The sequence below is a fragment of the Xyrauchen texanus genome, chromosome 36, assembly GCF_025860055.1.
Source record: "Xyrauchen texanus isolate HMW12.3.18 chromosome 36, RBS_HiC_50CHRs, whole genome shotgun sequence".
NCBI lineage: Eukaryota > Metazoa > Chordata > Actinopteri > Cypriniformes > Catostomidae > Xyrauchen > Xyrauchen texanus.
Genome location: NC_068311.1, coordinates 17,114,861 through 17,128,714, shown reverse-complemented (window position 1 = coordinate 17,128,714; position 13,854 = coordinate 17,114,861). Strand labels below are relative to the sequence as shown.

The 13,854-nt window shown below is 37.9% G+C and overlaps 1 protein-coding gene across 2 annotated transcripts in view; it reads left to right on the top strand.

Annotated features, from left to right (window-relative positions):
- The first annotated feature begins 2,069 nt into the window (after positions 1-2,069).
- The window catches only part of sez6b (seizure related 6 homolog b), a 310,189-nt gene continuing 298,404 nt past the window's right edge, over positions 2,070-13,854 (top strand). For both annotated transcript variants that reach the window (XM_052107206.1, XM_052107207.1), the window contains exon 1: positions 2,070-2,381. In XM_052107206.1, coding sequence (XP_051963166.1) covers positions 2,297-2,381 — 85 coding nt within the window. In that variant the 5' untranslated portion in view covers positions 2,070-2,296. The remainder of the gene's footprint in view (positions 2,382-13,854) is intronic.

Genomic DNA, 13,854 nt, shown 5'->3' with positions numbered 1-13,854 from the left:
ATGTAATATTGCTACAGTATAACTGAAAACAGTGTGTGAATAATCTACAGGAATTTCTGTCTGCACTTTTCAGGGAGCAATCCGTTGAAGTTCATCTAGAGTAATCAAATTGTCTTTGGATGCCCCTAGAACCATCTAAAACACCTTTTTTTTTTGGTAACACTTACCAATAAGGTTCCATTTGTTAACATTAGTTAACAACATCACTGTAAAATCTAATGTGTTGACCTTACATTTGGTTTGCATTCTTGTTCTAAGAAAACATACTTATTTGGCTCAAGTAAAGTGAACATAATTATTTAAGTACAGATAACTAGTTACAAATAAACTTAACACATCTGTAAGTAAAGTATCATTGTTTTTATTTAATTATCAGATAACTAGTTACAAATAAACTTAACACATCTGTAAGTAAAGTATCATTGTTTTTATTTAATTATCTAAATTGAGTTATACCACATCCCATACAGAATAAGATAAATTATGACTAGACTAAGGTTTGCTATATAGCACAATGGATTCCCTATAGTACTTCTTATTGCACATAAATCTGCACTTTTGTAAAGTAATTTTGAGTAAAGTAGAAGGACTTAAATTTAACAGGCTCCAACTTCACCAGAGGTAACTCTAATCACCCTAATGGTGAGTTCACCATAAATAGTATAGTCATAATATATTTATTTTTAAATAATGGTTTTTATATTTCTACAGAAGTCCTCTTGTCTTGACCAAACATATATAATTTATTCAAGTGCAAGCTGAAAGTTAGTAGTACTTGAAGCCAAAGTTTAAAGAATGTATATATTTGAATTATGATTCCAAAATGAGTCATTTCAAGTACTGATTAATTAGGAGCCCTTAAATGTTTTTATTAATGACAACTTTATGGTAACTTAATGAAAACTAGAAAGAACAGTAAAATATTAATCTTAAGTTGAGTCTTAAGTTTAAGTTTTTTAGATAACTATTAGTATTTTTACATTGACTAACAATGAACAATACTTTTACAGAATTTATGAATCTTGGTTAATGTTAATTTCAACATATTGTAGGTCTAACACATTTTCAAAAGTTGTATATGAACTAAAAATGAACAATTGTATTTTTATTAACTAACATTAACCAAAGATTAATAAATAAATGTTAGTTTGTGATACCTAATGCATAATGTTAACGTGAGGTGAGTGGATACAATGACACCTAGGACGGAGAGGTGCGGCGAACTTGGTGTGCGCACAAGTTTTTACATTTGTACAGAGATGATTTCACCTCTAAAGAACTAAATTGTGCCAAAAAACAAAACAGAAAAACAATAACTAAAACAGCAACTAGGAGTGGGGTAGCCAATGGGGTTGCTTCGGTCCATGGTGGCCACCCCTGGCCACACCCTAGCTCCGCCACTATCTTTTTAAACAGTATTGAAGGAGTTCCCATCTATGTTGGGAACTTATTGGAAGCTTTTCTTTATTATATGATCATCAATTTAAAATTTTTTTTTTTTTAATTTGTGTTTATTTTATATATATATATAAATATAAAATATATATATACGTTCTAATCTATTTCATGTGGTTACTGAAATGTTGCTTGCAAGCATCGTTGAAACGTTTATATTTATATGTAAAAGAATACAGTATGTACTTTTTAAGACCCCTTACAGATTCAGTTCAGACTCAATTAGAGGGGGCTCAAGCCTTGGTTAGGAGGCTTGGACACCCCCAAACTTTCCATAATTCGTACCCTGGTTGAAACTAAAATTTTTTAAATTAAATTAATTGCATAAAAACACACTGGATAAAATCCGTGTAGCCTACTTTAAATAGATACTGGTAGCCTGATTAATCTAAACAATACTTTGATATTGTAGAGAAAGTCGACGAATTCCTTCATTCGCCTCAATCAGTAGGCTAGTTAAAAATTAAATCCACCTCGTAAAACTCGAGCCATTTAATCGAGGGCACTATTAGATTATGTACGGTACAAACTTTGCGCGAAGCCTGAAGTTGTTCCCGTTGTCGACGCTAGGAGCTGTCCATGGTAATGAAACCGCACTTCGTCAGTGTTAGAGGTGCTGACAGCACTCAGAGCGAGCGCAGAAATCTAACATTTTCTGCCTCTACGTTCACAATTACAATCTGATCAGCCCTCCTCGTCTCGCGCAGCGACCTCGCTTCTTACGGCGCGTGCAGCGGAGGTCTCGTGACGAGAACGTCTGTGTTCTGCTTCTCTTAATTATTCCGAAAGTGTTTTATTACAACAAGGACGTATTCTGTAAGAGGAACCCACTGCCGTGAAAATGTACTCGTCAAGAAATTACAAACCAAACATAGTCATTCTGACGCTGGCCGTATTTGTTTGTGTGGCGAACGCACGAGGGCAAGGTAAGAATTTATGTTTATAATTCTGTCATTTGGATTCAGTTGTTTCGCTGTCCACGCGATTAGTGGAAGAGGGTACATGCAGCTCCAGAGAACCCGACGGTTAGATGATTTGAGCGCTAGACCGATTTGTCATTCATTGTAATGTACATTGATTGTACATTTGTTGGTGGAGATGTGAGAAAGCAGATTTGTGATTAGGAGGTTGTTTAATATATTTCACAAGTAGTTGGGTTTAGGCGAGCAGAAATGTATTCTCTCATCGCGCATTGCACAACAGATGGACTCGTAAGTCACAAAGTCATTGGTGGAATTGTGATGAAGCACGCGCAGAGAATGGAAAGCTCAGTCCGTAGCACTGTGTATTTCCTTTTCACTCCATGCTCTTATATGTATACTATTTATTTAAAGCATTTATTTTGTTGATTGGAGTTAAAGCTGACATCTTTGCAGCTCTTGATTTCCTTTTACACCCCCACCCCCCCACATCTGTAATGGGTGTAAATTCTCTCATTCAGTTTTAAGAATATAAAGTTGCCAAAAACGTTCCAGATTATTTTAAATGTATCTAATCAGTAGGCTACATTAACAATGTGCACATGTCTGACAAGGATGAAAGCTTTCAGGTTCAACAGGTTTTGCTTTTTGAGATCACAGTGTGTTGAGAGTAAGGGCTGTCATTTATTTTTTATTATTATTATTATGATTATTATAATTTCTTTTGGTAGGGATGTATTATTATATATTTTTTTAGATTAACATTTTTTTTAAATTCCCATATTAACACATAAAAGCAAGAACATATACAAACAGATACTTAACCCCCTCTATTACTACCCATAAGAACAGTACAGTGGTCCTGCATAATTATAGAAATACAAAAAAAAAAGAAAAAAAAATAATTAAATAAATAAAATATACTAATCACACACACAACCTCAACATCTCTCTCTCTCCACTGTCCCTCCCCATGAGCCCTCCAAAAATTCCAAATATCTGCCCCACTTTCCCATAAACAAGTCCAAATTGCCCAATCCTCTATTTACCCCATCTTCAAATGCTACCCCCCTCCCCATCTCTGCACACCACTCCGGAAACAGTGGCGCTCCGTTGGACTTCCAACCCCTTAAAATTACTTGTCTGCCAATCATAACGCCAATCATAATGCCTGTCAAAGCCCAATTTTTTATAAAGTTGTCCCCCAAATTTATGACTGCACCGTCATCCAAAATACAAAGTCTGGGGCAAAGCAAAACTTGAGTGCCCAAAACGTCAAACAAATAGCTCTGTACCTTCATCCAAAAGTCTTGAATCTTAACTCACCCCAAAAGGCATGAGTTGTGTCTCCAACTTCTGATTGCAATGCCAGCAGTTGGGTGTGCCTTTAAGACCAAGTCTATATAATCTAGAGGGGGTCCAATAAAATCTATATACATTCTTAAATTGCATAAGGCGAACCCTTGCATAGCTAGACGCAGACTTGACATTTTTTAGAATCTTAGTCCACACTTCTTCCTCCAATATCAAATTGAAATCTTAAGGGCTATCATTTATTAGTCAGTGATTTAGAAGTGAAATATTTCAGATTAGGTCTGATAACCTCTATTTTTAAGGTGCATATTGCATTTTACTCAGACATTTCTGTGGTCAGGGTCTAGTCTTTTGTATCTTTAGTAGACAGAAAATAGAGTCATCTCAGACTATACATGTTAAACATAAAATCATCAAATATTTGGAAAAAGTCAGGTTTATTGTCATTTTAACACATTGCATATACCAGTAGACAATAATCTGTCTTAGTTCATGTTAAACACGTGTCATGTATAAATACACAATAACAGAGCAGTTGAGGTGATTTGATATATATATAAACAACAGTTATTGCACATCATTATAACAATTATGGCACATGTTGTTAGTGAGGTAGAAAGCACACACTAAAAGTTATTGCAAATAATTAGTTACTGTATACAACTTCACGTATGTGAAGGCATGAATGTTGAAAAATGATATTTGTGTTATATTAGAATATAAGCTTTAGGCTTCTTTCATGCAGAACAAACAATTTTTTGCCATGATAATTTTCAGTGTGTGACATCTTTTCTGTTTTTTTTTTTTTTTTTTTTTGTCATTTAACTGTTGGGAGTGTAACAGTCTTGCCCATGATATTTAGGTTTTACAGTTTTTCTCTAGTAATTTGCATTAATGTTTAAGATGATATTATCCCTCGTTAGAGCTGACAAATACAGGAATAATACAGAAAATATAGCACTAAATATTTAAATGAATATGTCATGCACATGTCGCTCGAAATAACCATGAAACCGCCTACAGTCTACTGAGACAGATACTGTCCATGTTGCACTTGATTTTCACTTTGTAAGCTGTTGTTCACCACCATCTTGGAACTCTGTGTTGTTTTTAGCTTTTGTCTTTCGGCTTTTTCCCTTACTGTAAAAGCTCCCTTTCTCATCTGTGAGCAATACAAGGCATAATCCTGCATTATTTGTCAAGTGCTGCTCCACAAAGTATACTGTGCCAATCAGATTACATCATAGATAGGCATTGCTCAAAATTACACTGTTTTACATTTATAACATAATTTCCACTAAACATATCGTGCAGTCTTTATGTTCTTACTTCAGGAACAGAATCTTTACACTTTTACTCACCTGTCAACCGCTGCTGCAGCGGCACCAGCGAAGCAATCATCTCACAAGCCCCTCATCATGCAGGAAGAATCTTTCATTTGCAAATATGATATTCGTCATAGTTTTAGCTGACAGCATTTAAATTATTCTTGGTAGTTGAGACTATTTGAATGAAACAGATCTTTTCTGTTCTGGCTCAGGCTTCCAGTCTGTCTTTACTAATTGCATCTTGTGATGTATTGATTATGTATTGGTGAATAGAATGTTGACCTTTTGCTTTGAGAGGTGTATTCAGTGTGTTCTGATCAGTCACCTTCAGGATGGGTGTGATGAGGCTGCAGGGCTGCACTCTGAATGGCTCTTACTTTGAAAAGCACTCTGACTAATGCGCAGCTCCATCATTCCACACTGAGCATAGACAGCAGGCTAAAAGCATGGCCCACCACTCACAAATGGATGATGAGCTATACAGTACAAGAAACCAAGCAAGGTCAATGGGTCAATTTGTTTGGGTCTGCACTGTCCTAGCATCATACAGTATACACAGATGTAAATATGCATCTATATATCAGTCTATACTTACACTGTAAACACAAATAGTACTACTAACTTATAAACATTATCGGTGTAGTAATCAAAACCAGTTATTTAGTTGACCCAACAATCAACTTCTATGTTTTCTTAACGAGTAATGAAAATTTTTTTACTTTTATTTGAGTCTATGTTTTTGAGTAGCCTAGCGGGTTGCGCTCATGACCTGTGGTGCTAATGCTTCGCAGGTGATCCAATTTTGAATCCTGGCTCGTGAGGTCCTTTACCGATTCCATTCCCACTCTTCTCCCCTTTATTTTCCTGTTTCCTCTCCACTAACTCTGTCATTAAAAGCCTACAAAAGGACAACAAAAAAAAGCTGAAAATGTATTTTTTTAAATTACAGTTTAATTAAAAAATGTATTATAGGTACATAAATATTCTTGGGTAATCGGTTACAACAAAAGTTTTGAGTATTCTCAACTTATCAGGTTTTTCAGTGTACACAAACACATGCAGGTGAAGATAAATGTTCAAGGAATAGTTCCTACAAAATGGAAATTCTATAATTTACTCTCCCTCATGTCATTCCAAACTTGTTTGACTTTCTTCCATGGAATATGGAAGTCAGTATTCACTTATAATCTTCCTCTCTGACATAGTTCTCATACTCAAACTCGTGACACAAAATTGGCAAATATAATCAACAGGCGTCTGAAGTAATTGAGTAAAAATACTTTATTATTTTTGGGGATTTGTACTTTACTCGAGTGTAATTTAAACAGAATATTATACTTTTACTTAATTACATTTCCAAAGAAAAAATAGTACTTTTTACACCTTACAGTTTTATTTAAACTTGAAAAGTACTCATTACATTTTTGCACATCATTTTCATAATTTCTTATTTTAAAAATTATGGAATCTGAGTAAATATCACAAAACCAACATTACTAACATTCTTCAAAGCTTCATTTGAATACTTTTGAACTTTCTCTATGTCTCAAGGGGCTGGGAGCTCTGGAATCACAATTTGTGAGTACCTTCTCCAATGCAACGAACATTGTGTGACTGTGGCAACATTTTTGCTAAATAAAATGATGTAGTTCATTACACGTCTCAGGGCAGTTCCGAAGTGAAATGTCCACTGTGTGGTGCTAAAAGTGAGTGAAATGTTCTCCTGAACAGATGAGTTTTTTCAGGTTAATGTTCTATCGAGATTTAAATCAATAAAACCTACCTACCTCCCTACCCTAAAACAAAACCTAACCAATAGTGTCATAAAAGCAAATGTGAGATGAAAAACACAATTTCTGTAGCAACTACGTCATTTTGTGGTGCTTCTATTACACTTTTGGCTCACGTGTCAACTCGCGTGCTATTCGGGTCAACTCACGTGCTATTCGGGACCCATACCCGGGTCCTTTGTTTTACATATGCGACACTGCATCAGTTGAGCTATCATGAAATTTGATCACACTAAAACAAGCTTGTAAATGAAGTTGGTTATGTAATGCAAACATTCAAATGAGTCATGTGCTATAGTAAAAGATTTTAGATGTCATAAGACGGAATTGTGTGAGGAACAGAGTGATGTGTTTATGAACTGATAATCTGCCATTTTAATCGTGATTTGAGTGAAAGGGGATAAAAGTAATTGATGTTTTAGCACCTCTGCTAAAACAATTTCACCTGGTGTTCATTTCACCAGGAAATTGCTGCATTACATACAACAGGCCACATAAAAATAATTTAGCAAAAATTTAGTTATTGTAACATGATTCTTTGACCAGGTTGCAAATGCCACTGGGTGAGAAATATGAAGTCATCGGAGAGTAAGAAGGCCAATCAAATTTAACAACATCCTCTTTCACACAATCTCTTCTCTTAATTTCATTCTAGCTAGGAAAAATTTACTTTTTACTTTTTTAATACTTAAGTACAATTTAATGTGAATACATTTTTACATTCACACAAGTATGTTTTTGGCTAGATACTTGGACTTTTCACTTTTAAATACAACTGATGAACTTTTTAAAATTTTCACTCAGTATCCATACTTTCACTTAAGTATAATTAGGAGTACTTTTTACACCCCTGGTATTCAGTCAATGACGCTACGCTGCCATTGACATCAGACCTGACTCATTGTGGCATTCAACTGACCACAATGTATAGTCAGGACATTAATAATGTGAAAAATTACTATTGCAATTTGAAACAAATGTTGAGAACTACTTCAAAGAATTCTCATAAAAAAAATCCTCCAAGTGAAGCAATGACAGCTTTGACTTCTCACACACCTTTCAGTGTAGCCGATCCCACAAAAGCTCAATGGGTTTAAGATCCATAACACTCTTTTCCAATGATCTGTTGTCCAGTGTTTGTGTTTCTTTGCCCACTCTAACCATTTCCTTTTGTTTTTCTGTTTCAAAAGTGGCTTTTTCTTTGCAATTCTTCCCATAATGCCTGCACCCCTGAGTCTTCTCTTTACTGTTTTACATGAAACTGGTGTTGAGCGGGTAGAATTCAATGAAGCTGTCAGCTTAGGACATGTGAGGTTTCTATTTCTGAAACTAGAGACTGATGTATTTATCCTCTTGATTAGTTTTACATCTGGCCTTCCACATCTCTTTCTGTCCTTGTTAGAGTCAGTTGTCCTTTGTCTTTTAAGACTGTAGTGTACACCTTTGTATGAAATCTTCAGTTTTGTTTTGGCAGTTTCAAGCATTGTATTGCCTTCATTCCTCAAAGCAATGATTGACTGACGAGTTTCAAGAGAAAGCTGTTTCTTTTTTGGCATTTTATGACGTAATATTGACCTTAAAACATGCCAGTCTATTGCATACTGTGGCAACTCAAAAACAAACAAAAGACAATGTTAAGCTTCATTTAACAAAACAAATAGCTTTAAACTGTGTTTGATATAATGGCAAGTGATTTTCTTGTACCAAATTAGCAATTTAGCATGATTACTCAAGAATAAGGTGTTGGAGTGATGGCTGCTGGAAATGGGGCCTGTCTAGATTTGATAAAAAATTACTGATGGTGCTGTTGTGATCACTACTTTGTGATCAGTTGAATGCTACTTTGGTGAATCCATCCATCCATCCATCCATCGTCAACCGCTTATCCTGTGTACAGGGTCGCGGGGGTACTTTGGTGAATTAACGTACCAATTTTATTCAGAAAGTTTTGCCACCAGTGTGTGTGTGTGTGTGTCTATATATCTATACCGTGAGTCTGTTGAATGCTTGATTCTGATTGGTTGACAGATGTTCTAAGGTGTGCAATTATTTTACAAGTAAACACCAGGCTATGAAGTAGTTCCAGGTATTGACCACATAACGGTTCCATATTACTTCGGCAAATTATTGCTGTTATTTCAAAGAGCCCTACAGGCTACCACAACAAAATAACCAATTAAAACAAAGATGCTGGTTAAGAACATTGGATAAGAATGACAATGTCTATAATATACTAAATGTATTAAAATTTTGATTGAAAGCTCCCTCGTCTCCCCCACACTTACACACATCCATACACACGTGCATTGAGGCTCGTGTCACGACCAACAAATAGAGCAGCCCCCCGCATCTATAATTTTACATTCTCTTTAACTTGATACAGTGTCTAAAAATGCGGCTGTCCTGTGCGAGACACACATTTTTTTTTGACTTTGTGTTTACAAAGAAAAACAACCCGAACCCGAAATTATACTTAAACTGACCGGACCTGACATTTCTTTTTATGCATTACACAGAAGAAAGTCAGTTTTGGAGCGACGTAATGTTGAATAAATTATTCAAGAATTTTAGTTTTTGGATGAATGTATTAGTTAAAGGATGGACAAGGAGGAGTTGGGAACTGGCTGAACAGTAAACATAAATTTTAATAAGAATCTCAACATGAAATAAACATAAACAGATGCACATGCATCACGGCTGATTCAGTGAAGGCCATGCTCCATCACGGCCCGGCCACGCCCTCAAAGAGTATGCTGTACAGTAGTATGCCAGTATGGTTTGAGAACCAATTACGTAACACAATACAGTTGTTTATGCTGTCTATTCTCTGGGAGTGTGTACGGCTGGAATCTACTGAGAGAATAAGAGTGTCACTGATGTGTCGACTTAACCACCTTCCAAGTCAAGCCAACTGAGATCAGCCCTTGATGAGGGTGTGTGCCACAGCCTGACTCCATTACCTGAAGCACCAGGGGAGGGTTCATCCCTACTTCCACCCACTCCAGCTTATCCGGCTCAGAAAAGCCAATAGGGTAGCACCCTGTCTTTTAGGATCAAGTAATATCACTCAATCAGCAATACATCAGTGCCCCCTTTCTCCTGTGTGTTGGACTGGGCAGTGTTGGATAAGAAGGATAGACGGGGGAGTGATTGTCTGCTTGACTTCTTGACCTCCCCCACATGCATTCACTCAGCTGCACCTTTGCAGGGTCTACGAGATTCATCCTCTGGTCTCCTTGTCTTTATTACGGCCCTGATAAATGAGTCGGGCATGGGGCTGGATGGCCTCCCACAGCCACACTGGCAGGACTGCCACTTCTGTAATGTTGACGAATGGTCAGCTGGGATACTGTTCATCAGACAGTACTGCTGAGAGAAATCTGGATGCTGCCAGGGTGCCCCCTCCTCCCACTGTCAGCACAACTGGCACGCTCAGGCTCATACACATGCTCTGAAGGTCCTACCTTTACAAATCTTAAAGGGATAGTTCAAATTTAAATTCTATTATCATGTACAAAATGTTATGTTGTTCAGCTTTTATGATTAAGCTCAGTCACCATTCACTTTCATTGCATTATTTTCAACCTGGTCTCATAAAATCATGTTTCTACTGTAAAAATATCTTTATCCTAGTGCAACCCTGCGAACAGATGCGTGGATGTTGTATTTTGGCATTGCTATATACAACGCATAATTTACATGAATTTAAACTGACTGATCTTCATTCAGAAGACTATGTGCTGTCAGTTCTAAGTATAGACTACAACATGGCGCCGATCACAGCAGAGTTTGTCTTCAGGAGAAATGCTTATAAAACTATATCTGGTAAGAAACCTAATTCAAGTTTTACATGGAAATATGAAAAAAGTTTTAGTCAAAAGAAGAGACTCTAGTTTCATCTTATATGCCATTTCATTTTTTTTAGCAATTTATTGCAAAACGCCATGCGGCTTAACACAAAGTACAGTTTAGTGCATTTTATCCTTTAGAAATCCTGTATTCACTGTGCATTATCACATTAAGAATTAATTGGTTCATCCAAAAGCAAGGGAGCACCCTATATCTTTTCTACGAGACTACAGTTACATTTATTCAATTGGCAGATGCTTTTATCCAAAGTGACTTACAAAAGAGTAATAATACATCATAAGCGATTCATCTTGAAGGAGACAATGGTACGAAAAGTTCTGCATTACAAAATTTCACTAGCATGAGAATAGTAGTATCCAAGACAGATTAGAGTGCAACAAGAATATATAAATATAAGGCAAATTTTTTTGGCAGGACATTGGCATTAAGGGGATCTACCAATAATCCTTTGTCAAATCTGGTGTCGAATAAAAATGAGCTGTGCCCAACTGGTTGAGCAACTTATCAATATGAGGCATTGGGTATGCGTAAAATGTAGATGTTGCGTTGACTTTTCTATAATCCACACAAAACCGTACTGACCCGTTGCTCTTAGGGACTAGAACAACCAGGCTGGACTAATCACTGTGGGATTCTTCTATTTATCCCAAATTGAGCATTGCATCCAATTCTTCACAAACAGCTACGTACCACTACCACGGGCGCAGTCTCGATGTGGTGCTGAATGAGGTTTGTATGACCAGCCAAAGGGGAGAACACATCTGCAAATTACTTTTGCAACCTGGCAAGGTCTGTGACTTGTGACGGTCCCCGCAAGTGACCGGGGTGACATGATTGGCTTTTAAATTCACCTCCAGCCCAAGCTCTGCCCTCTCCGGAACCACCATTGCCAACATCACAGGTACCGCCTCCCTCCATAATTTCAGGAGGTTGAGATTATATATTTGACGTGTGTCACCTCTATCTGTTCGCCTTACCTCATAATCGAGATCTCCTACACGTCGTGTGACCTCAAAGGACCCTTGCCAATTGGCATGTAATTTAGAGCTTGACGTTGGGAGTAATACATGCATTGGTGCTCTTGAACTTGGAGTAAATTATCCTGTGTTAGTTTACCCAAAGTGTGGAGTTTTGCACTTAGATCAAGAATGTATTGAATTTCATTTTTGCTGTTTGAAGGTCCCTCCTCCAAAACTTCCAGCATGATATCGAGCACTCCGCGTGGTCGCTGTCCATACAGCAGCTTAAAATGGGAAAAACACTGTGGAGGCTTGTGGGACCTCTTGAACTGCAAAAAGCAGGGGATCGTGCCACTTATCTCAATTTCTGGCATCCTCGTGTACAAATTTATGAATCATATTTTTCTGGGTTTAATTAAACCGTTCCACCAACCCGTCTGTCTGTGGGTAGTAAACATTGGTGTGAATCGATTTAATACCCAACAATTCGTATAGTGTATGTGACATGAACGTAGTGCCCTAATCAGTGAGGATTTCTTTTGGAATCCCCACTCAGGAGATTATTTTGAAGAGTGCCTCCACAACACCATGTGCTGAGATGTTGTGCAGAGGCACTGATTCTGGATATCGCGTTACATAGTCTACCAGAACCAATACAAAGTGATGTCTGTGTGCCATCCACTCTAATGGCCCGATGAGGTCCATGCAATTCTTTCAAAGGGGACCTCGATTAATGGAAAGGGGCGCAACAACGCATTTGGGGTGGCCAGCTGATTCACCAGCAGACATTCACGGCATGCCACATAGCACCTGCTAACATTCCCGCGAATGCCCGGCTAATAGAAACGGGCCATTAGTCGGTTCAGTGTCTTTTCATGCCGCCATCGGATTATAATGCGGCATCTGGATTAACAGTTCCCGACGGCTCCACGGTATTAACAATTGGGTTGCATCCTCTTTTGTCTGAGCATCCTACGTCACTCGATACAACCATTCTTTTATAACAGCAAAATACGGATATGAAAGTGTGATGTTTGGCTGGAGCTGTTGACCATCAATAACTTTCACTTGGTCAAGGGCATGCCTAAGGGTTTCGTCTCTCGACTGCTCCAGAGGGAAGTCCCCTTCAGCGATGACGGGCAGTGGCACAGGACCCACTCCACCGTTCCTTCCGGCAGACGATGGATAAGCTGTTCCAGCACCATAAGATCGATGACTCTGACTGCGTCGTGGTCCTCAGCCAGCAGCCACTTCCGACAGGTGTCCCGGAGCTTTTGAGTGAAGGCAAAAGGGCGGCCGCGTACGTCCATCTTCATCGAGGGGAAGTGTTGTCGGTGCTGTTCAGGACCATGACAGACCCGCTCCAGGATAGTCTTCCTCAGATCATTGTACACCAACACAAGGTTGATCTTTAATGATATGTCACTCAAAAAATAGCTTTTCAGCTTCCACACAAACAAACAACTTCTGCAGTTGAAGCATGACTTTTTCCCTCGCCTCTGGCATGGTTCTTATATCACTCTCCCCAGTGCTTACTGCAATCAGAAACAGGAGTTATACAGTATAGCTCTCAGGTGTGTGCACCCTTACCTCTTTTTCTCTCTACGGACGAACGCTCGACCACGCCCCTGTCACCACAACATATGTATATTTTTTTGGTGTTTTCTCAATTAGCACTGATAAAAATGGGAGACATCGCTGTGGTGCTCTCATCCTTTAACCCAGAGTGCTTATATGTTTGTCTTTATGGCCTGCTTTAATCACTAGACCTGGCAGGATCACAGGGTGTAATAGTGCTTTATGTGCTTGTCCTGACCCTTCCATAATTTAGCCTGCCCTGTTTTTTAAAATCACATTCTAAAGCATTCTAGGAAGCACATTATGGTTTACAATTTAATTCAGTCTTGTCCTTCTCCAGAAAATGTGGGTGGAAATTTGTGATGAGAACATGTTTCATAGATTAAACCTCTTATTTAATAAATCCAGAGTCTCGTCATAGCTGATTGAATTCCCAACCCCCCTCCCCTCCCCTTCTAGACACACACACACCATTCTGTGTTGTGAAAAAAAATGGGAATTGGAGCAGATGCTGACAGATTTTTAATAATTTAGATAAATTAATTTTAAATAGCTTTAAGAATGTTGTTAGATATCATGTTAAAAATCAGTAGGTGAGTAAAGTACATTTTGTGGCATTAAATGTTGTACAGAAATGTCT